This window comes from Drosophila innubila, chromosome X (assembly GCF_004354385.1).
Source record: "Drosophila innubila isolate TH190305 chromosome X, UK_Dinn_1.0, whole genome shotgun sequence".
NCBI classification, from domain to species: Eukaryota; Metazoa; Arthropoda; class Insecta; order Diptera; family Drosophilidae; genus Drosophila; species Drosophila innubila.
In genome coordinates this window covers 17,582,253-17,601,481 of record NC_047626.1, presented here as the reverse complement: position 1 = coordinate 17,601,481, position 19,229 = coordinate 17,582,253, and the positions used below count along the sequence as shown (strand labels likewise).

General features: G+C 39.4%; 5 protein-coding genes across 5 annotated transcripts; 2 read left to right on the top strand and 3 right to left on the bottom strand.

The window, feature by feature from the left end:
* The first annotated feature begins 510 nt into the window (after positions 1 to 510).
* Positions 511 to 1,552, top strand: LOC117789461. The gene is made up of 2 exons (XM_034628496.1): positions 511 to 571; positions 663 to 1,552. Exons 1-2 carry the CDS (start codon positions 517 to 519, stop codon positions 1,493 to 1,495), a joined length of 888 nt encoding a protein of 295 aa, XP_034484387.1. The 5' UTR covers positions 511 to 516; the 3' UTR covers positions 1,496 to 1,552.
* Positions 1,553 to 3,736: 2,184 nt separating this feature from the next.
* On the bottom strand, positions 3,737 to 6,087 carry LOC117793678 (glycosylphosphatidylinositol anchor attachment 1 protein). The gene is made up of 5 exons (XM_034634063.1): positions 5,855 to 6,087; positions 5,438 to 5,788; positions 5,168 to 5,368; positions 4,013 to 5,100; positions 3,737 to 3,938 (listed from the first exon to the last, which is right to left on the bottom strand). The coding sequence occupies exons 1-5, from the start codon at positions 6,030 to 6,032 to the stop codon at positions 3,810 to 3,812; spliced, it is 1,947 nt and encodes a 648-aa protein (XP_034489954.1). The 5' UTR covers positions 6,033 to 6,087; the 3' UTR covers positions 3,737 to 3,809.
* Positions 6,088 to 6,688: 601 nt separating this feature from the next.
* LOC117782546 (males-absent on the first protein) lies at positions 6,689 to 9,662 on the bottom strand. Its single transcript, XM_034619572.1, has one exon. It carries the CDS (start codon positions 9,544 to 9,546, stop codon positions 6,922 to 6,924), a length of 2,625 nt encoding a protein of 874 aa, XP_034475463.1. The 5' UTR covers positions 9,547 to 9,662; the 3' UTR covers positions 6,689 to 6,921.
* A 695-nt stretch (positions 9,663 to 10,357) lies between these two features.
* LOC117782557 (type II inositol 1,4,5-trisphosphate 5-phosphatase) lies at positions 10,358 to 16,189 on the bottom strand. Its single transcript, XM_034619583.1, has 10 exons — positions 16,071 to 16,189; positions 15,376 to 15,557; positions 14,196 to 14,382; positions 13,869 to 14,133; positions 13,625 to 13,804; positions 12,642 to 12,986; positions 11,723 to 12,584; positions 11,477 to 11,663; positions 11,189 to 11,413; positions 10,358 to 11,110 (listed from the first exon to the last, which is right to left on the bottom strand). Exons 2-10 carry the CDS (start codon positions 15,490 to 15,492, stop codon positions 10,944 to 10,946), a joined length of 2,535 nt encoding a protein of 844 aa, XP_034475474.1. The 5' UTR covers positions 15,493 to 15,557; positions 16,071 to 16,189; the 3' UTR covers positions 10,358 to 10,943.
* A 99-nt stretch (positions 16,190 to 16,288) lies between these two features.
* LOC117794052 (translation initiation factor eIF-2B subunit epsilon) lies at positions 16,289 to 19,166 on the top strand. Its single transcript, XM_034634507.1, has 6 exons — positions 16,289 to 16,448; positions 16,544 to 16,668; positions 16,746 to 17,812; positions 18,232 to 18,465; positions 18,544 to 18,830; positions 18,896 to 19,166. The coding sequence occupies exons 1-6, from the start codon at positions 16,356 to 16,358 to the stop codon at positions 19,118 to 19,120; spliced, it is 2,031 nt and encodes a 676-aa protein (XP_034490398.1). The 5' UTR covers positions 16,289 to 16,355; the 3' UTR covers positions 19,121 to 19,166.
* Positions 19,167 to 19,229: the final 63 nt, after the last annotated feature.

Below are 19,229 nucleotides of genomic sequence, written 5' to 3'. Positions count from 1 at the left end.
AAAAAAATACTAATAAATATATTTTTGTATTCTTCTTTATTTTATTATGTGCTTACAATTTTTAATTTAAAAAGTTTTAAATTATAAGTAATTTTTAAACATGAGATGACCAATGATTTTAAATAAATAAAATAAAGATTATTATCTACTAACTTTAATAAATTTGTCAATAAAAATCAACAAATGATTTATAAAAATGCAGAAAGATTTAATTATTTTTACTAACTTTTACAAATAGCAAGGTGCATTTAAAAGTAGAAAACGTTTCAACAGTTCAAAATTTATTTGGCCATCATAGGTATATGAAAATATAATATTTTTTAGATGAGATTTTTTAGCAGAGACGCTTGAAATAAAAATATGGAGTTTTCTTAATCAAGTAAAGATATAGGTAGTACCTATTGGGTACACAGAAAAATATTTGAGTATTACTGAAAGCTTTTCAATAAAAATAATTCACATTGTGTTAACTGTCGTTAGGCAGGTGACTTGAGCAGCTTTCCATTTCTACAAAGAATGCTCAACAATCCAGTCGTTCAAAATCTAAAGGAATATAATCCAAATACAACAAGTAATAATAATAATAAAAAAAAAAAAAAAACATACTAATCAAAATGGTATTCGCTGTTCAAGCTTTGTAAATATCACTTTCAATTCCATAGATACATTCTTCAACATGAGCGATACCCAGGGTCAGGTTAAGATGGTGGCTGAGCAAGCTCTGGCCAATCTCGTGGAGCGCGCCAAACGTCTTCAGCTGAGCAGTGTGTCCACCATAGATCCCAGTGCCACACGCATAACAATTCAAACTCTTTCCGATTGCAACATAACAGTTAATAATTCAAAAACAAAGACAAAGGTCATCAATGCCGCTGGACCCGGAACACAGCGAGCTATGGCCGCCACAGCCAGGAAGCCGCGTAAAATGGACTTGGAGCCATCGCCACCGCCACCATCACCACGCGAGCCATGCATGATCGCGGAGCTGAGAGATGAGTATCATCAGACCGATCAGCTAATTGATAAAATGCTCACAGATGCCACAGTCCTGAGCCGGGATATGATTTATTGTTCTCAGCATCAGCGTGATCTCACCTTGGTCCAAGAGATCGAAATTGAGACCGCACACCGTTCATTGGACACACTTTTTGAGGCGCTCAGCGCGGAATGCGAACGCCAGGATCTAAAGGAAATAATGCGTCGCTGCTGCTGCGCCCTCGAACGCTCCAAGGAGCGCGTTTACTCTGATCCACACAAGTCCATTATGGACGCTCCCCACACACTTTATGATGGGCTGCCCAATTATGCCAGCATCCAAGAAGCCATCGCCGATGAGCTGATGCCCCCAGAGTCTCTGGCTGATAACCTAAATGAGCTAGCATCTGACAATGGCAACGTGTCCCCGAACAAACTTCAGCTTGATAGCAAGTCAGGCAGAAAGACTCCAGAGGGGATGCCCCAAAACATGGCCATAGCCGAGCAAATCACTAAATAGTTATTTTCCACATTGAAATTGTCGCTAACAATCAATAAAAGTCTCGATTTACTGTCACTTTCCGGGGTAGTATACTCCTCTTCCCAATCTCCAATCCCTCATGCCCTTTACCACCTAACAACTAACAGTTGCTTACTATGGATGGCCAGCCTCATATGAGGGAAAGACTAACTTTTCTTGTTAAGCGCCGCGACGAAAAGCCATTGCAGGCAAGTGCAACGTGGCTACACAGAGAGAAAAACAAGTATTCTGTTCTTAAAACGGCATATTTAAATCTTTTCTCTGAGAATAAAATAACCAAAGTCAACGAACTCGATCTTATTTCATATATAAGTTCACAAATTTAAGTAGTCTATTATTTTTAAGCTTGATTAGTTTAATGAGTATCCATCAATTTTGATCCAAGTTCTATTAAATGTCATCTTAATTTCTCAGTGCTCATCGAACTGCTGACAAAAGCAATAACCAGTTGGGAATTTTTAGCACGTAACGCAAAACGGATTTAAGATCTTGTTAGTTTCCGATTTTACATCTAAATAATTACTCGATTCCAGATTCTTTTATCTTAAACTAATATTATTGATATTTGGTTAAAAAAGTTATCATTATATTCATATCTCAAATATTTCATTCGTGGTCATTTAATCTTAATTTAAGTACTGCTTTTTTCTCTGTGTATCACCCGGCAGTCTTCTCCAGACACTTACTACCGGATTGAGCTCAGCTCTGGCTCAGGCTTATAACTAACTAATTACCACCTCGGTTGCCTCCAATGCATTTCATTGCTTTACGTTGCGTCGCATCACTTCAAAAACTTTAAATTGAGTTGCGTGTCATAGTCGAAAAGTTTACCCACCTATCCAGCTTTGTGCCTCTCTTCAAACTAGGAACGTGCTATCGCTAGCTGCCACAATAAATCAACTTTGTCAAATTATGTACGCACACACATATACAAAAAAGTGTTCATACACGTATACACTGACACATACATGTTATATGCACATAATCCACACATATAGACAAAGAATAATGAATCTCAACTTTTTCTCCAGCTACAACTTGGCCGAAGGAGTTACTCGCTCCTTTATCATTTCAAGCGAAATAGCTCGATTCAGTGGATGCCCGTCGAGCGAAAAGTTTGCTGTATAATACTCCTTACCCATCTATAAGAAACAAAACCTGATCCGAAATCAGAAATTATTATAAGTAATTTTGTAAAGATTCAGTAATCTGTTTAAAACCAATTATACAGGAATAAACACGTGTTTTCCAATTGTTTAAGTAAATTATCATAGATCTCTAAGCCACTTATTGATGTAGCTTAAGTCAAAGCCGATCTACCAACTCGAGATCTTTTCAAATACAGATCTTTTACTCCCGGTAAACTTTTCCGACCTACTTGGATATTTAGTTCCACACAAACTTTAATCCTTCGAGCCGAATACTTAATTATGCCACTTTATTCCATTTAAAATTAAGTCTTTATTTAACTTTGATACATATAAATAAAAATATTCATATTTAAAAAAAAAATTAAATACCGCTATGCATACATACATATATTCGAGGACCAAAGGCTTTCGTCTAACGAACGAAACGTTGAAAACAAAGTCCAGAGCATGCGATCTCTGCTCAAATTACTACCATCCAATTCGAAAGTGTCTGCATTTCCAACAAATCACAGTGCTGAAAGATCTGCTTACAATAAAATTAAGAATCTGTGCCTTATTTGTTTCGCTGGAGGACACACACTAAAAGAATGTCCCAGTCTTCTTCACCGAATTTGATGCGCGATTACAATTCTCAAAATATAATTTTAAAAATGCAACAATACTACTATTTGCTGAATTTTTTCCTAAAAATTAATATACATTTTTATTTTATTATACTGAATAAAAAACTAATGAAATAAATTTTCATTCCTATTTGAAAATCATAGAATAACTATTGTTTTAAATTGTATAATAGTAATTTAAATTTAAAATCACTCAAATTGGTAACACTGATTCTACTACAACTACAACAAAACATTTATTGGGCAAACTTTGATCTGCCCCTACCTAAAAATTATTTTAAAGACCATATCTAATATACACATTTGTAGGATTATTTTGAATATCGAATCTCGCTTTAGCATCATATAAACACAAATATTCTATAACTCACCTGCTAAAGAAAAATGAAATTAAAAACCTAAAAAGATTTAATGAAGATTGGAACAGATATGAAGTGATAACATTTTTAAACATAAACATACGTATTACATTTATTAAATTACCAGATAAAACATAAATGGAAATTTTACAATGACAGATCAATTTGTTTTCAGCTTATTCTGAGGAACCTCAGTGTCCCTACGCTTGGCCAGCGCCAATGTCCAGCATATTATCCACAGGGGCAGGAATATGGTGCAAATGACAAAATAAAGCCAATTGCCATAAATCTATTTAAAAAAAAAATTAACACAAAAACATAAATATCAAAGTTCGTTAAAGTTTCAAGAATGTTTTGACTTACCACTGAATCAATTAGAGCAAATGTGGCAGCATCCATGGAAGCGGTTGCAGCCCGCAGCAGCAATTGTTGCAGCGTCAACTCAGGAAACTGATAGAAACTCATGATCAGCACAATACCATAGATGACAACCAATGGATTCAATAGCAGCGTCCAAGCACGCGTCAGATTGCGCATCGAGTTGTTTCTAGTGCTTGTATTCAAGGCAATCATTAAGGGCACCGATATGACAGCCACAAAAAAGCCGAGTGAAAAGTTAAGTAGTCCAATGACGATCAGAGCACAGCCATAGATGAGCAGCATACCAATGTGGAGTAGCTCAAGGCCGCCAGGAGGTAGAATCACAACAAAAGGCAGTAGTAGTCCCATCAGAGTAAGTCCGACGAGTATGGAGGCAGTTAGTGGGGCTGCGGTTAAAGGTAATTCCAAAAAGTATTCCTGCAGAGGCAACACATTGCCGCAGTAGCCAATTAAAAGGGCCACTGTGAAGAAGATTAACACCGAACCATATGGCAAAGACAATTTCACCGATTCGGAGGCAGATTTTGGTTTGTCGCTGCCAGACGCTGAGACACTTGCATCCAGTGTTGACCACGTCAGATATGCCTTGATAAAGGTGCAGGCGACAAGCGCAATCAAAGCTGGCATATAATCTCCGATGGAAATATAGCGATCATTGTTAACAATAACGTAAAAGAAGAAGCTTTGATGAAACCGCTCCAGCAAATTATTCAAACTGCGAGCAATGCCTTCGATGGCCTTTAGCAGTGGTACAGCCGCTGAATTAGGATTGCTCTTGACATTGGCATTGGTCAAACGTTTCGAAGCAGTTATGGTCAGTGCATCGATGCGATAGCGATGAAATAGTCCATGATTACCATTGGGTACGCCCGATGATTGTGTCGAGAGCATGGATAGCATTTGACGTAGATTTTGTTCAAAATTCGAGAGATTGGAACGACGCTTCTTCCGAGGCGACTGTTTGTAGCCCGAGGTGACGCCTTCGCGTGCCATAATACGCTGCACCAAATTGAACATATCCAAATTGGGCAATTTGCCGTTTAACCCCTCAATCTTGACATCAATGTAATCTGCAAGAAATTAACGTTAATGTTTCATTATATTTTTGCATCTATATATTGCTTAAATGATGCTTACCAACTTCCAAGTCTTGCACTTCGATGTTTAAGGCCGCTTGCAGTGAGCCAGCGCGTGCTGGAAGATTACCAGCCCGGAGATATGCATTCGAGTTGTCGGATTCTTTGTCACCATCGTGATATGCTTCCAACCAAGCCTGCATGCCCAGCTGCTCTTGCTCAGTCACCAGGAATATCAAATCTTTGGCCCAATAATTTTTTCCTGCAACACATAGAAAATAGAAAATGACCACCATTCTATGAAATCTAGTTGACACTGCTTAAAACTTACGTCTGGCAAAGTCAGCAAATGCCAAAAGCAACGGCACACTGGGAGTAATATCCACATGCACTGAGCTGGGAACACGATAGGGAGCTGAGAACACAATTCCCTCGGTGGATCCAATTCGTGGTGCACGCAATACACCGTAAATGTTTTTGCCCTGGAACTCTTTACCACCGCCAAATGGATAGCGCAACGTATAGTTGTGTGTGTGCGTCTCCAGGCCAAACTCATTAAACTTGGCCGCAATCCATGCATGCGGCGTCGTGGACTGATGATCCTTGCGTTCACGCTGCAATTCGTCCAGCAGCTGAGCAGCCAAGCGATTAGCATCTATGCGTATCTCGGGATAAACCAGACCTGCAATTCAATTCATTCAAACTGTGACGCTATGCACTTAAGAATACCACATATAGTATTACTCACCTGGGGATAGTGCATTCTCTGATAGATAAGTTCCATGGTTGAATTCTGGCAGAGCCAGACAAAGAAACCAAACCACGCCCGCTATATACAATGCATAACAGACCTTGCGAACATGCTTGGCTAGATTGTCTACCAGCTTATTATGCGTGGACAGCGATGGATCGGACAGAAGACCCATTATTGAAGGCTCTCGCTTCCAAAAAACAACAGAAAACAAAATTAAGCCGGCACACTAGGGCTACAATACTTTAGTATTTTATCGATATTATTTGGTATTTTTACTCGTCCCTGTTGATAACAAATATTATGTACGATTTCTCGATATACAACACAGTGAAATTCACTTTGTTGCCACGTTTATACGACAGCTAAAGTCAGATTAAATGAAATCGGGTTGACTTGCACATGCGCCTTAATGCATATAGGGCTTTAACAAAGCTTGCTGCTTTAACCCGTCGTTATTTGCTTTGAAATATATTTCTAAATCACTTGATTCCAATATACGATTGTATTAGGTGGCAGCTGTAAACACTTACAAAAAAGAAGTGTTGCATTTAAATAAGGTTAAGCTGCCTTATAAACTTGGTTCTAAATAATCTCAGCATTCCTTGAACCACCATTCAGCCTATTTGAAAATTGTGGGTTAATTTTGCCGCCCTTTTAATTAATTTTGACTACGCCCTATTGGTCTTGATTAATGCGGACCTTTCTGGAACGGTCGCTTTTTAAACGGCAGAATGAATTTTATCTGAATACATTGTGAAAGAGCTGAATTTATTTATTTGTTTATTTAACATTTTTTTATAGACCTTAAATAAAAGAGCGCACATGATATTAGTTTATATGTTTATTTCATATTTTATTCAAGTTTATGACTAAAAAAAAAATGTTAAAAAAAATTTAGCTTACTTAAGCGGTAGAATGTCCAATTAATAAAAAAAAAATGTTTTTCCATATCCTAACTCATATTCGTCAAGCAATCCTTGATATAATCCTGAACAGCAATGCACAAAAAAAAAATAAAAAAAAAATTATTATAAAACATTAAGTTAAATATTTGCAGATAACTAAAGAGGTCTCGCTGGTGGCGCTGGTGATGGTGGTGCCGCCAGTGCGAGTGGTGCCAGCGGTGCAGATGGTGATTGATAGATTGGTGCGGGAACAATGGTCTTAACATGGGTAACGAGATGGGGCACTGTACGTGGCTTCCAGTTCAAGTAGTCCAAATCGATGGTCAGTTTGGGTCGCTTGAACTGTGGCAGCTGTAGATGATCGTTAATTGTTTTCGCTGTCACACAGATCACATTCTGTCCCTTCCAGTACTTGATCATCTTCATGGACTGCAGGGTATAAATGATGTCATCATGGGTGATGCCACTGGCTTCGCTCAGCTCCTTAATGCTCGTCTGCTCGGCGGAACAGCGTCCCTTCATTAGCTCCAGCAGTGTATAGGCCCAATAGCTGCGATAACTGAGTCGGCCCAGATCGGACAGCGGCTTCTCTGGACTGCCAATGACGCCCTCTTTGCGTGACAGTTCATAGCTGAAGGCAATCAAGAGTTTGCCGTAACCCTTACGCTGGTGTGGTGGCAACACCAGGATGCAGGCCACATTATTGTTATCCTGCGACTTTTTCTCCTTGGAGAAATAGCCGACGATGTGGCTGCCCTCCATGTCGATCTCACAGAGCACATAGAAAAAGAATGGATCCATATCGAAGTACAGCACCTTGTGGTCGAGAAAGAGTTTGGCCATCAAACAGAGCAGCTGGCAATAAAGTGGCTCCTCCTTGCCGTTCACCTCGAAGATGGATATGGTGCCCTTGCGATAGATCTCCCTTCCCGGTGGTTTCCGCTTCTTACAGTCATACAAATGGTAACGATAGCTCTTCTCGCGCAGCATATATTTAAGGCAATACTCGCAGACGTAGAGAACCCGAGCCTTGCCGTATTCACCGGGAAAGGGACTGAAGTACCAGGTGTCTATCTCATAGTTGCCAAACTGCAGCTTGTCAATGTACTTGATCTTTGTAATATTCTCGTGCTCCTTCTCGAGGGCCGCCTGTGAGGCGGTCAGCTCCGCGTGACTCTTCTGCACATGATTGATTTCATCGTAGCGTCGCTTTTGGTAGCGTGTCATCTTTCGGTCGCTGTAATCGTAGCGATTATTCTCGCACGCCGACAGATAGTAATCCTTGTTGCCCTGTCGCTTGGGTCGCACCACACTGGGTTGGCTGCTGCCACTGCTGCTGCTTGTGCCGGGCTGTTCAGCAAGTGCTTGACTGCTTGACGGGGCCTGGGATTGCGATTGGGACTGGGACTGAGATTGGGACGGTGTCGTCACCGTAATGCCACCCAGGTCTTCGGCATTATCCGAGATACGATGGCGTCCCACCCAAGCGTCCAAGCGACGATTGAGACCCACATAGTGCACATAATACTCGTTGGGTATTGGCGAGTTGTCCGTACAACGAGATTGTAGTACCTGACCGGCATGAACTGTGCCATCGGCACGTCGTATGTAGTAGATCTTTTCGGGATTCTCATTGATCTCAATCTTCTGCAGCGGCAGATCACCCTCGGCATCTGGTGTTCCCGGTGTCTCTGGCGCCTCCGGTGCAGTTGCCGTGTCCCTCATTGTGCTGTCGTGCTCTATTAGAATGGGTTCATCGTCGAACTCTTCCTCCTCTTCGTCACCATCGTCGCTGCTGGTGTTCTCCTCACTGCTGCCCGAGATGCTTTCAATGTCTTCGTTTAGCAAATTACGTACGGGTTTCGACGGAGTTTGTTGTTTGGATCTCTGGCGAGGATCCCTCGGCACCATGCGGGGCAAGTGCAGCATATGTGTTTGCTGTAGCTGTCGATGTGCATCCAGTTCTGGCATGGGCATGGGCATGGCCATGGGCATATGCATCTGCATCTGCAGCCGTTGATCCTTGTCAGGCACGTAACGTGGACGCTTATAAGCTGGCAGTATATCGATCGGATCCTCGCCATCATCGGTCGGGGAAGCGGGTGTTTCGGGCATTTCCGTTACTGCTACAACCTCCGCATCCGCTTCCGGCTCCTGCTCCACCTCGGCTTCTCCATCCATGGGAGCCTCCACTTCGGCTTCAACTTCACTAGGCGCTGAATGTATAACGACATCAACAGCATCCTCGTTTGTCTCTATGGATTCATCAACATTTTTGACAATTTCATTGACTTTATCGGATCTGCCTGTAATGGCATTGACAGAGACCACAGTATTTTGCGAGGGCTCATCCTCAGTGGCGTCATCGTCACCATCGCTGCCTTCCGATGTATCCGTGCCACTTTGTTCACCGCTTCCCGCCGAGCTACTACTGCTACTGTCCTCTCCCTCGGCCGTCATATCAACCGAAACGGGACTGTGGTTATCGCCCATCTGCGGTTGCCTTTGATTTGTGCTTGAGTCGTGCTCGGATTCAACTGTTGTATCACAGTTCTCCGCACCATCAGTTGTCTCATTTGACAGATCTGCTTCGGCTCCATCTCCATCTCCGTCTGCCTCGGAGACTTCCGTAGACGCACTGATGTCGAGACTTCCCGCCTCATCGACCGGCGGTGTGCGCCTTCCGCTCTCCTGGTTATCCCAGTTGCGCTCCTCCTGTGACACAATGCCATCCTTGCTTTTGAAACGCAAATATTTCATGAACTCTTGCGATTTTTCCATTTTCCATTTGTTTTTTTTTTCTATATAAAAAACAATCTAGAATTTACTGAAATAGGGATGATTCTTGTTGTGCTCAGATATATCGATATATCGCAAATACCGATAACATTAAATTAGTTTTAAAACAATATATTGGGCCAAAGAATGTCCAATAATTGGATTTTCAATAAGATTTTAGGCTATAAGAATTATTTGTAATGCTATGTAGCTTGTTTTAGGTAATTTTTAAGATATAAATTGAACTGCAATAACACGGCCAATAGTAGTGTTGATTAACGTACAACACATTTTTGGCGCAAAATCGCGGCAACGTTAGCTCGTGTACACGCACGCACACATTCATAAACGTTGCGCGTTATCACGCTAGCACACCCCGAGACAGCTTAATGTACAGTTGGTCGAATAATTATTTTGATAAAACAAATAGTTCACGTATATTTTGCCAAAAAAAAAAATTATTAATATTTTCAATTTTGTACTTTATTTACTAAATTTTTTATATGTGAATAATTTCGTAAAAGTCATTTGACCAAGGGTTGAGTACACATGTTAATGCTCTAGCTATGTTTATAACAATTTTTAAGACAGATTCGGACTATAGTGTACATTATATAGGCTCTTTGATCCAGTTTGTAATACAATTGTTAACCAAATTAATCTAAGCTAAGGTAATCAATAGATTAATATAAAGGTACGAATACATCCGTTATATTTTGAAAAATTAAAAAAAAAGCGCTGTTTTTATTTCGGTGTTTTATAAAATTGGGGTAAGGGTTAGATCCAAAACATTAAATTCAATTGTAATCCCTGCCGACAAGGAAAATTCATATTAATTAGCTGGTAGTTTTATTACCATAAATTTGTTTAATTCACTTGTAAATTATTATGTACTTATTAACTAAATAATCGAAAAAACAACAAAATGCATATTTATGTATAAATGTATGTGAATACCTTAAGTTGAAGCCATGTGTTTTTGTCGTTTGAATGGATTATTTTTAAATAAACATACATACGTACATATATGTATATGTACACTTTAAGTTTTCCAGATAACATTCCATTAATTATACATGATACACGTCAGGCTGTTTTTATCCCATTAATATACATAGGATATAATTATAATATGTTATATTTATATGCATTAATGATTGAATGTATGTAGATAAGAATGTGCATAAACAATTAACAAGTAAAACAGAGAACAGACACAGATATGTATGTACGTAAATGCTAAGCCATAGAGGAACTACTCATAAGCGTACCAACAAAACTAAGCAAATACATTCAAATTAAAGTTAAAATAAATAAGTAACTAATTTACATCCATATACATGTATGTAATATATGCAATCGTATCGCAGTTATTTTTACGATCAACCCAGAGTCATCGACTATGTCTGCAAACCCGCTCCGGTCGCTACCCTTTGGCCGTTGCCACCCGCTACGGGATCCGCTGTTTCGATAATAAAGCGTCGCATGAACTCGGTGCAACGATTTTGATAGTCTGTCGTAATGTTGCTTTTGCTGCTGCGTAACAGAATACGTCCAAAGATCGCAGCTACATATAGAGAGAATAAAATTTGATCTTAATTGTAAGTACGTGTATAAGTATATTTGATGACATATTAATACCCACCGACATTAGATAGTTCGTAGTTATTCCGTTCAACACCCTCTCGAAGGAACATGCACAGATGCATGAAAACGTTACGTTTTGGCGGACTAAGCAGCGCTATCAACTCCATGGCCTCTGATTTGCTTTTACACATCATCAGGTCATCCACAAACGGCTCCAATACCGCCTGTTCAGGCAGATCGAGAAGAAGTAACAACGCCTCGGCGGCTGTTTGTGGTGTACCCGCTATAATTGATAAAGAATTGTTAGTTGGATTTCGCCAAATAAAGTCAATTCAAGTCAACCTACGAAATTCTTCCTCCGACCAAGTGTCAAGCCAGTCGCGTACAGCATTGAATTGACTACTGAGTAGTTGCCGGCGATCGTAGCTTTGGAATAGGTCCCGCAAACTATCACCTTGCTTGTGTAGATAGTCGATAAGAAGAAAGAACTCGCGGGGCATCGTCACACGGTACTCGGGCGATACATCAAGAATCTACATACAAAATAAATGAATAAATGATATTGTAAGTTAACTTGTTCATAGAAAATTACCATACTCCGCATTTCCTCCTGGCTGTACTCACTGATCGGCCGATCGGTGCGACACATCGTTTCCATGGATAGACCAAAGCAACTGGGTTGGTATTTACCCGTTGCTGTTATGAATATATCTCGACCATCCTTTACATGCAATATGAGAACATCAAAGTCAAATTTGGATTTTGTGTCGCAAATCTTTTTAAGCAGACTCGATACGCTTTTGGGATCGATCATCAACTTTATACTAATGAAACGTTCCGATTCGACCAAGAGGCTGGCATCACGCGGATCCACATGCACATATTTCTCACAGATGCCATTTAATGAGGGTTGAACTTTGAACAAAAAATCCACCTGCTTCACCCATTTATTGGACACTTTAAAGTCCCGTATAACTAGCTCGTTAAATCGCACCAGACCAAAATCAATCAAAATGGGATCTGCGACAATCTGCGGCTGACTCTCGTTTTCACGCTTGTCCTCGTCCTTGAGCCACTTCTCATGTTCACGCTTTAGCTTGTTCTCATCACACGTCTTGAGCTTTATTTTGAATATGGCATACACAGGCTTATGATCGCTCTGTCGTATCTCCATAACGCTATTATAAGTCATCTGTTCGATTCGCCTGCCCTTCCAAAGCACACGATCACAATATGCTGGCTCTCTTTGCGTGTCATAACGATCGGAGCCGGGTTCATATTTGTATGTGGGCTCGAACCTGATCTGACCCTCTGTATAGCCATTGAAGCAATTCCCTTTGCTCATCTCATCCAGCAGCTGATCCCTTTGCAATCGTAGATCTAATATGTTACAATCGCTTATTTGATCCGACTTGCTAATGCGATAATTCAAATCTCCCAGCCAAAAGACATGACTGCAATAATCGAAATTAATTACAAATATAATTAGTAAGTAAGTTGATTGTTCTTACTCATGATCGTTGATAGTGCGATACGGCCCGCCATCGTCTCCGAACTTTATGCCCTCTTCAATACCTTTGTAGTCTTCATTGCGTTCCACTATATAATCCATATGCGCGGCCAGATGCGAGTTGATAAAGCATATACTTGCATCTTTAAATTCCAGACTGACGGCGACACCGCCCTTGTTGCCAAATGTATTGAGTACACCGCGTGCCACTGAATTAATGCGGCTACGTAGAATATATTTGCTTAGACGCTTGCGGACAATGATTGTTAACATCATGGTTGACAATCGAACCGTCTTATATTCCTCATACTCGTTCCCATCGTGAAGGTTACTCAGCATCCTGGTTCTATCAAAAGGATTAGAAAAAAAAATAGATTAGACAATACAACAGAAAGGCAACAATTCTTCTCAGAGTGATCGGCATACCGATAAACTTGTAGTGCACTTGCAGATTCATAACCAAAACAAAAAATGAAAAAAGCTAGTTTTCTTATTCAAAAAAATATTAGAGCATGTTAAAAAGAAGAAATAACGATTAATTTTTGGTTGGTTTACATTTCTGGAAAATCTCTGAATTTGATGCATTGGTCATAATTAATTTGTTGTTTTGTTTAATTTTTTGTTGTCAAAATAATTAACATACTTTAAATTACTATAAGTGGAAGCTGTTGCGAAAGATAAGGTATCTTAACTTTGATATGTATGTAAAAAAGTACATTGTTGATGCATTTGTGTGGTGAATATATTTGAATATCGAAATCTTTGTTATCACCCGAAAGACATTTACTTTCTATAGATACTTTCATTCAAATGTTGCCCGCAAAATGAATTTATCTTTAAAGAGTTAATGTCAGACGCTGTTCTCTTGGATCAGAATGGATTCTATTAAAGTTTTATTTTAAAGATAAATAAAAAGATTAAAATTAATCACAGATAGACGGACGATATAGAGAAAACTATACCCTGCCGCTAGTTTAGACTTACACCCATTGTAATTGCAGCTGATTGGCGTTCAGCATTACTTTAGACATTTTCTCGATCTCCTGAAGTCCAATGGCATATATGTCGGGACTATTCTTACCGCGGGCCAGCCAAGGGCGCAACGACTCATTGCTGCCATCCCAGCATGGCTTGTTGTTTACATTCCAAGTGGCGCAGTAAATGCTGTAAATAAATAAATATGAGATGAGATGCGAAGATAGATCATATTAAATATTTGCTCACATACATAAGATCTTTATAGACAATACATTGGTGTAAACGCTTCTTTAGCTCCTGCTTTCTGTCACCAATCTCACGATAATCATCAAGCCACATGAAGTTGAGCGTTTCAGCCGTCCACATCAAACTTTTGCAGGAATACACCTCTGCAACGAATTGCTCATAATCAACGGACTCTATGTCCGTCTTAAAGGTGTGATAGTAGTATTTGATTGGTCCGTCATCGTCTGTTGACAAATCGAACTGTTGTTCCGTTATGGATCCCTTGGTATCTGTAAGGCTTTCAATAAATGCAAAGTTACTGTGCACACTCATGTATTTACGGTTAACTTACCTTTCGTCAGTTGAAAACTTTTGGTAATCGGAAATACTTGATCTATTTTTAGTTCATTGCTTGCCCTGAGAGGCGTGCGCAGAGGACTGAATGAAATGATTGCATATGTGCCGCATGATAATGATGACACCAGTGTCAACAAGCCCTCGACATGCTCCGGACCCTTAATTTGATATGCCTCGAAGATCTGCCGAAGAACAGCAAACAGTTACAAAATTACGATAATACAGAACAACTTTGAATTTCATTATTAAATTTTATCATGGTCATTGGTTTGCATAAAAATTACTCATATAATACAAATCGAGTTTCACGGATTAATATCGCCAAAATTATGAGTTCTGTTACAAATATTTCGGCTGCTCTTATTTAAAATTAAGACTTTTGGTGTCAAATTGAAAATTTCAAAGTATTATTTTAAAAAATTAATTCAGTAAATAGGCATGTTCAACAAATTTCTGACACAAAAGTTTCAATTTTTCTGATTGCTAGCAAATGTCCAAATATTTGTTTGGAGGTTTGTTAAAATTTCTAAGTTTTTGAAATAAACTAAATTCAATTTTTAATAAATAGAAATAAAAAAAAAAAAAAAAAAAAACAATTTGAATTTATTTTTTTCTGCATAAAATATACCCATATTTTTGATTTTTGTGACCTCGAAAATATTTCCGAAAACTAATGCATATCTCTACATTTGAATACTTCGTTTGTCGATATTGACACTTTGCTCGTGACAAGTTTGGAGCCGAGAGTCTGGATTGCCGATCTCTTATGGTTATGTCTCCAATTTTCATTGTCTGCTGAGTCAAATTATCACTACTCGGTGAAATATTATAAATTTGATACAATGTTATCTCGAGGACACATACTGTGTATATATGTGTGTGTGTTCGTATTTATTTACATCGTACACAGCATACAGTGGGTTCCAGCTTATTTGACCCACTAATCTAACATATAACAAATTTTTTAAGAATTTATCTTTTAAATTCCAATAAAATATATTTATTTTATTTTTAATATATTATATTAAAATTAAGCACTAAAATAAAATGTAGTGGATCCAATAAACTGTGAGCCATCATGTGTACAAATTAAATGCAATCATTCGGAATTGATAAGTAAGTTAATAAACGACTCGATTTATCAGTGTGTGCACTCTTTAGAACTCTCCGCTTACCAGGTGAACTCTCTCATCCGATTTAAAGCGCTGCTGCACGAGCTCCATTGTGGTCTTTTCTGGAGCGGAAGCTGTGGCTCCGTCGTCGCCATTGGGGAAATTGATCCCGCGTTCCATCGCTTAGCGGCTTTTAGCTAGCTTTCAGCGGGATTTGAGCTTGTTTTTGCTTTTGTTATGGCGTGCTAAATGAAGGACAGGAGGAACAGGAGAAATGCAGAATAACACTGGATGTAGTTACGACGTTATGTGTTATGCTGGAAATGTGTCTTATTTTGCCGTTGTTGTTTTGTTATATTTGCTATTTTTAGCTAATGCGGCTGCTACCATGCGATTACGAGTGACGACACCAATAGTTTTTTTTTCTGATGTTTAAAGATTAATACCGATACCGAGGTCAAGAAAAGCTTTCATGGCCAGTCTCAATGTATTTTAAGCCGTTTTTAACTTAATTTGAATTATTCTTTTACTATTTGCTTTGACAGGGCTTAAATTGAGCTGAGGTTGGTGGGTGTGGGCGGGTATAGTTATTTTTTTCGTTGCACAAAATACACAATCGCCGTCACCTATTCACACTCATAGCACGACTATTGGCGATGACGATAATTGTATTCAGCTTTCGATTTCATTTGCAGTTTCGTTTCATCAGTTTCATTAAATATCAGCAATAGCTTGTATACAGAGAACACACTACTCACATCTTAACAATTTCAATATAATTGAATTTCAATTATGCTTACGCACAAACATAAAAAAATAATAACAATAGCTGGTGGAACTGGTGTAGCAATAAAAAAAAACATTTGTCAACAGCTGAAACACAAGACAGGGCTGCAACACGTTCTGTAAAACAATCGATAATTAGCCAACACTATCAGCTGACAGTGCTGTTAAAGGAGTAAAAGAGGCAGCCGCACCAGCAGTTTTAATTTCGTTACCATTGCACCCAAATTGTTTTGCGGTGATTGTGTTTATTCAAAATAATGTCACAATTTCAAAAGGAAATCGTACAGGCAGTACTTATTGCCGACAACAATGTGTGGAATTTTAAGCCGCTATCTGACGAAAGCTCCACGGTTGGTATAATTCATTTAAATTTTGTAGCCACGCACGTTGCACTTTTTAATTGATGTATTTGTTGTTGGAAATGTAAATATACATATACAAACAGGCTCTGCTGCCGCTGGTTAATGTTAGTATGCTGGACTATGCGCTGATTGCCTTAAATCGCAGTGGTGTCGAGGAAGTTTTCGTCTATGCCAGCCTCTATCTGCAGGACATTCGGGATCACATCAAGTAAGTATGAACTTTACTTATATATTGCATCATGCATGTCTATTTCTTCTGTGATATTAATTTTAAATCAATCTTAGACAGGGTATCGCCACTTATGCATCCTGGTCATTTAAAATGAACGTTCATGTCATTGGCGGCGAGGGATGCCGCTGCTTTGGCGATGCGATGCGTGATCTGGACGCCAAGGCCCTGATACGTGGCAACTTTATATTGCTGGGTGCGGATACAGTGACCAATGCGGATCTGCGACCAGTACTGGAGCAGCACAAGCGTACGGCGAAATTCGATAAAGGTGCTGCTGCCACGCTGGTCTTTAAGGAGTCCACCAGCAGCATTGGACGCACTGGCAATGAGCTGTTGATTGCCGTGGATAAGCAAAACACACGACTACATTACCATCAGAGATTGCGCATGAATCACAAGGAGACACGTTACCAGATACCACTTGATGTATTCCTAAGCAATTCATGTGTGACACTGCATCACAATCTGCTAGATCCGCAGATTGCCATTGGATCGCCGTCGATGTTGTCGCTGTTCAGCGATAACTTTGATTTTCAGACACGCGATGATTTTGTGCGTGGTCTGCTCATCAATGAGGAGTTGCTGGACAGTCGCATCTATGTGTCACTTCTGCCTCCCGCACAGTATGCACACAAGGTTAACAATTGGCTCTCCTATCAGCTCGTCAGTCGAGACATCATTAGTCGCTGGGCATACCCTTTAGTGCCCGACATGGGCGTATATAAACTGCAGCAGCAGTATGTCTTCTACAAAGACAACATATACAAGAGCCACGATGCTAACGTATCCAAGGTGGCGCTGCAGGAGAATGTTGTCGTTCAGGCAGGAAGTCATGTGGATACCGGTACCGTCATTAGTTATAGTGTAATTGGCGCCAACTGTCGCATCGGCAAGAATTGCCAGCTCAACAATGTCTTTCTCATGGCCAACGTGACCATACACGACAACTGCCAGCTGAGGCACTGCGTCATTGGCTCGGACACCATCATTAATGAGAAGTGCGTAATTACCGCCGGCTGTGTGCTTGGCCCCAAATGTGTTCTTCCGGCAAATACCAATCTAGCCAATACACTGGTCACACATTCACCGAATACACAGCGCACCGAAGAGAATGAAGTGGGTAAGTACATACATACATTAAAGACCAAATCTCTTACATTACAAAACTAATGATAATTCTCTTAAGCGAATGCATAAAGTTAAATATTTAGTTCTTCTTAAAGTATTGAATCGACGTATCGACGAATTAAAACAATTAATACTTTAATACCATACTTGAACTGATTAATATTTAACCACATCCAGAATTTTATTATCAATATTTAAAAATCATTATTTTAAATTGTTTAATTCTGGGATTTCCCCCAGTACGGTTTATATACAATTAAATCATCTCCAGAACTTTATTATCAGCATACTTTTTTAAATTATAGTATTTTATAATTGTATAACTTAATTAACTTAACGACTATTTTAAGTTGACAATAAATAATAATCATAGTCTTTCACAATACTTTTACTTCATATAATTGCTTATAGTTGAATTGGAGGCAATTGGACCGAAAGCTTTTATCATTAGCGACTTGACAACGGGCGATCCCGATGACTCCGATGCCGACGAGGAGTTATTACCAAGCACAACAGCTCTGTGCATACCCAAAATGTCTGAGATTCAATCACAAGCGAACGATGTCAGTGACTACAGCTACTCCAGCGACGATGATGATGAGGACGAATCTCGCGTTGCGACTCCGTTGCCCGATGACACCAACAGTAAAATGCGCTAAACTAATGATAAGAAATGCTTAAGCAATGATTATCTATATACTTTCATTTTTTACATATTTGCAGTATTCTTGTCAGAGGTAATTGATTCATTAACACGCGGCTTTCGTGAGAAATCGAATCCGGATTTCCTTATACTAGAAATAAACTCGTCACGCTATGCCTACAATATGTCCCTTAAGGAGGTCAACTTTAATGTGGTCAAGGCGGTGTTTGGCATGGAGAGCATCATCGAACCGGCTAATAATAATATAATGATGGCCATTAATGCCGCTTTTAAGCAATTGGGACCCGTCGTATCCAACTACATCAAAAGCGAGGATGCCATGTTCGATTGCCTTAAGGCACTGGAGGTACTTAACTAATAAAATGGAAGAATTCCACATTTATTATTGATACTAATTTCTTCCTTATGTAGGATATTTGCGAGGAGAATGAGCTTGTGCGCGAGAAGATCTCGCAGGTGGTTCATTATCTGTACGACAAAGATATTGTATCCGAGGATGCCATACACGCCTGGTATGAGCAACTGGACATTAATGAGCACGCTCCGTTGCGGCAAAGTCTCGCCAAGCTGGTCGACTGGTTGAATCAGTCCAGCGAAGAGGATGACGACGATGATGATGACGATGACGATGAATAGCAAACTCAACTGATCACCGTTTGCTAAATAAAACAAGAAAAAATAATGTGCGTTGTTTTCTTTTTTTTAATTTTGTTTTTTTATTGCGACACAATCGATAAATTTCACT

What these genes read in the sequence shown, in the direction of transcription:
- LOC117794052 (XM_034634507.1), top strand. Translation starts at nt 16,356, where the DNA reads ATGTCACAATTTCAAAAGGAAATCGTACAGGCAGTACTTATTGCCGAC. An exon ending in TATCTGACGAAAGCTCCACG is followed by an intron (nt 16,449 to 16,543) that starts GTTGGTATAATT and finishes ATATACAAACAG; the next exon opens with GCTCTGCTGCCGCTGGTTAA. An exon ending in GTTGCCCGATGACACCAACA is followed by an intron (nt 18,466 to 18,543) that starts GTAAAATGCGCT and finishes ACATATTTGCAG; the next exon opens with TATTCTTGTCAGAGGTAATT.
- LOC117789461 (XM_034628496.1), top strand. Translation starts at nt 517, where the DNA reads ATGCTCAACAATCCAGTCGTTCAAAATCTAAAGGAATATAATCCAAAT. An exon ending in ATATAATCCAAATACAACAA is followed by an intron (nt 572 to 662) that starts GTAATAATAATA and finishes TCAATTCCATAG; the next exon opens with ATACATTCTTCAACATGAGC.
- LOC117793678 (XM_034634063.1), bottom strand. Translation starts at nt 6,032, where the DNA reads ATGGGTCTTCTGTCCGATCCATCGCTGTCCACGCATAATAAGCTGGTA. An exon ending in ATTTGCTGACTTTGCCAGAC is followed by an intron (nt 5,369 to 5,437) that starts GTAAGTTTTAAG and finishes TATGTGTTGCAG; the next exon opens with GAAAAAATTATTGGGCCAAA. An exon ending in TTGCTCTAATTGATTCAGTG is followed by an intron (nt 3,939 to 4,012) that starts GTAAGTCAAAAC and finishes TTTTTTAAATAG; the next exon opens with ATTTATGGCAATTGGCTTTA.
- LOC117782546 (XM_034619572.1), bottom strand. Translation starts at nt 9,546, where the DNA reads ATGGAAAAATCGCAAGAGTTCATGAAATATTTGCGTTTCAAAAGCAAG.
- LOC117782557 (XM_034619583.1), bottom strand. Translation starts at nt 15,492, where the DNA reads ATGGAACGCGGGATCAATTTCCCCAATGGCGACGACGGAGCCACAGCT. An exon ending in CGGATGAGAGAGTTCACCTG is followed by an intron (nt 14,383 to 15,375) that starts GTAAGCGGAGAG and finishes GTTCTTCGGCAG; the next exon opens with ATCTTCGAGGCATATCAAAT. An exon ending in ATTGTCTATAAAGATCTTAT is followed by an intron (nt 13,805 to 13,868) that starts GTATGTGAGCAA and finishes ATTTATTTACAG; the next exon opens with CATTTACTGCGCCACTTGGA.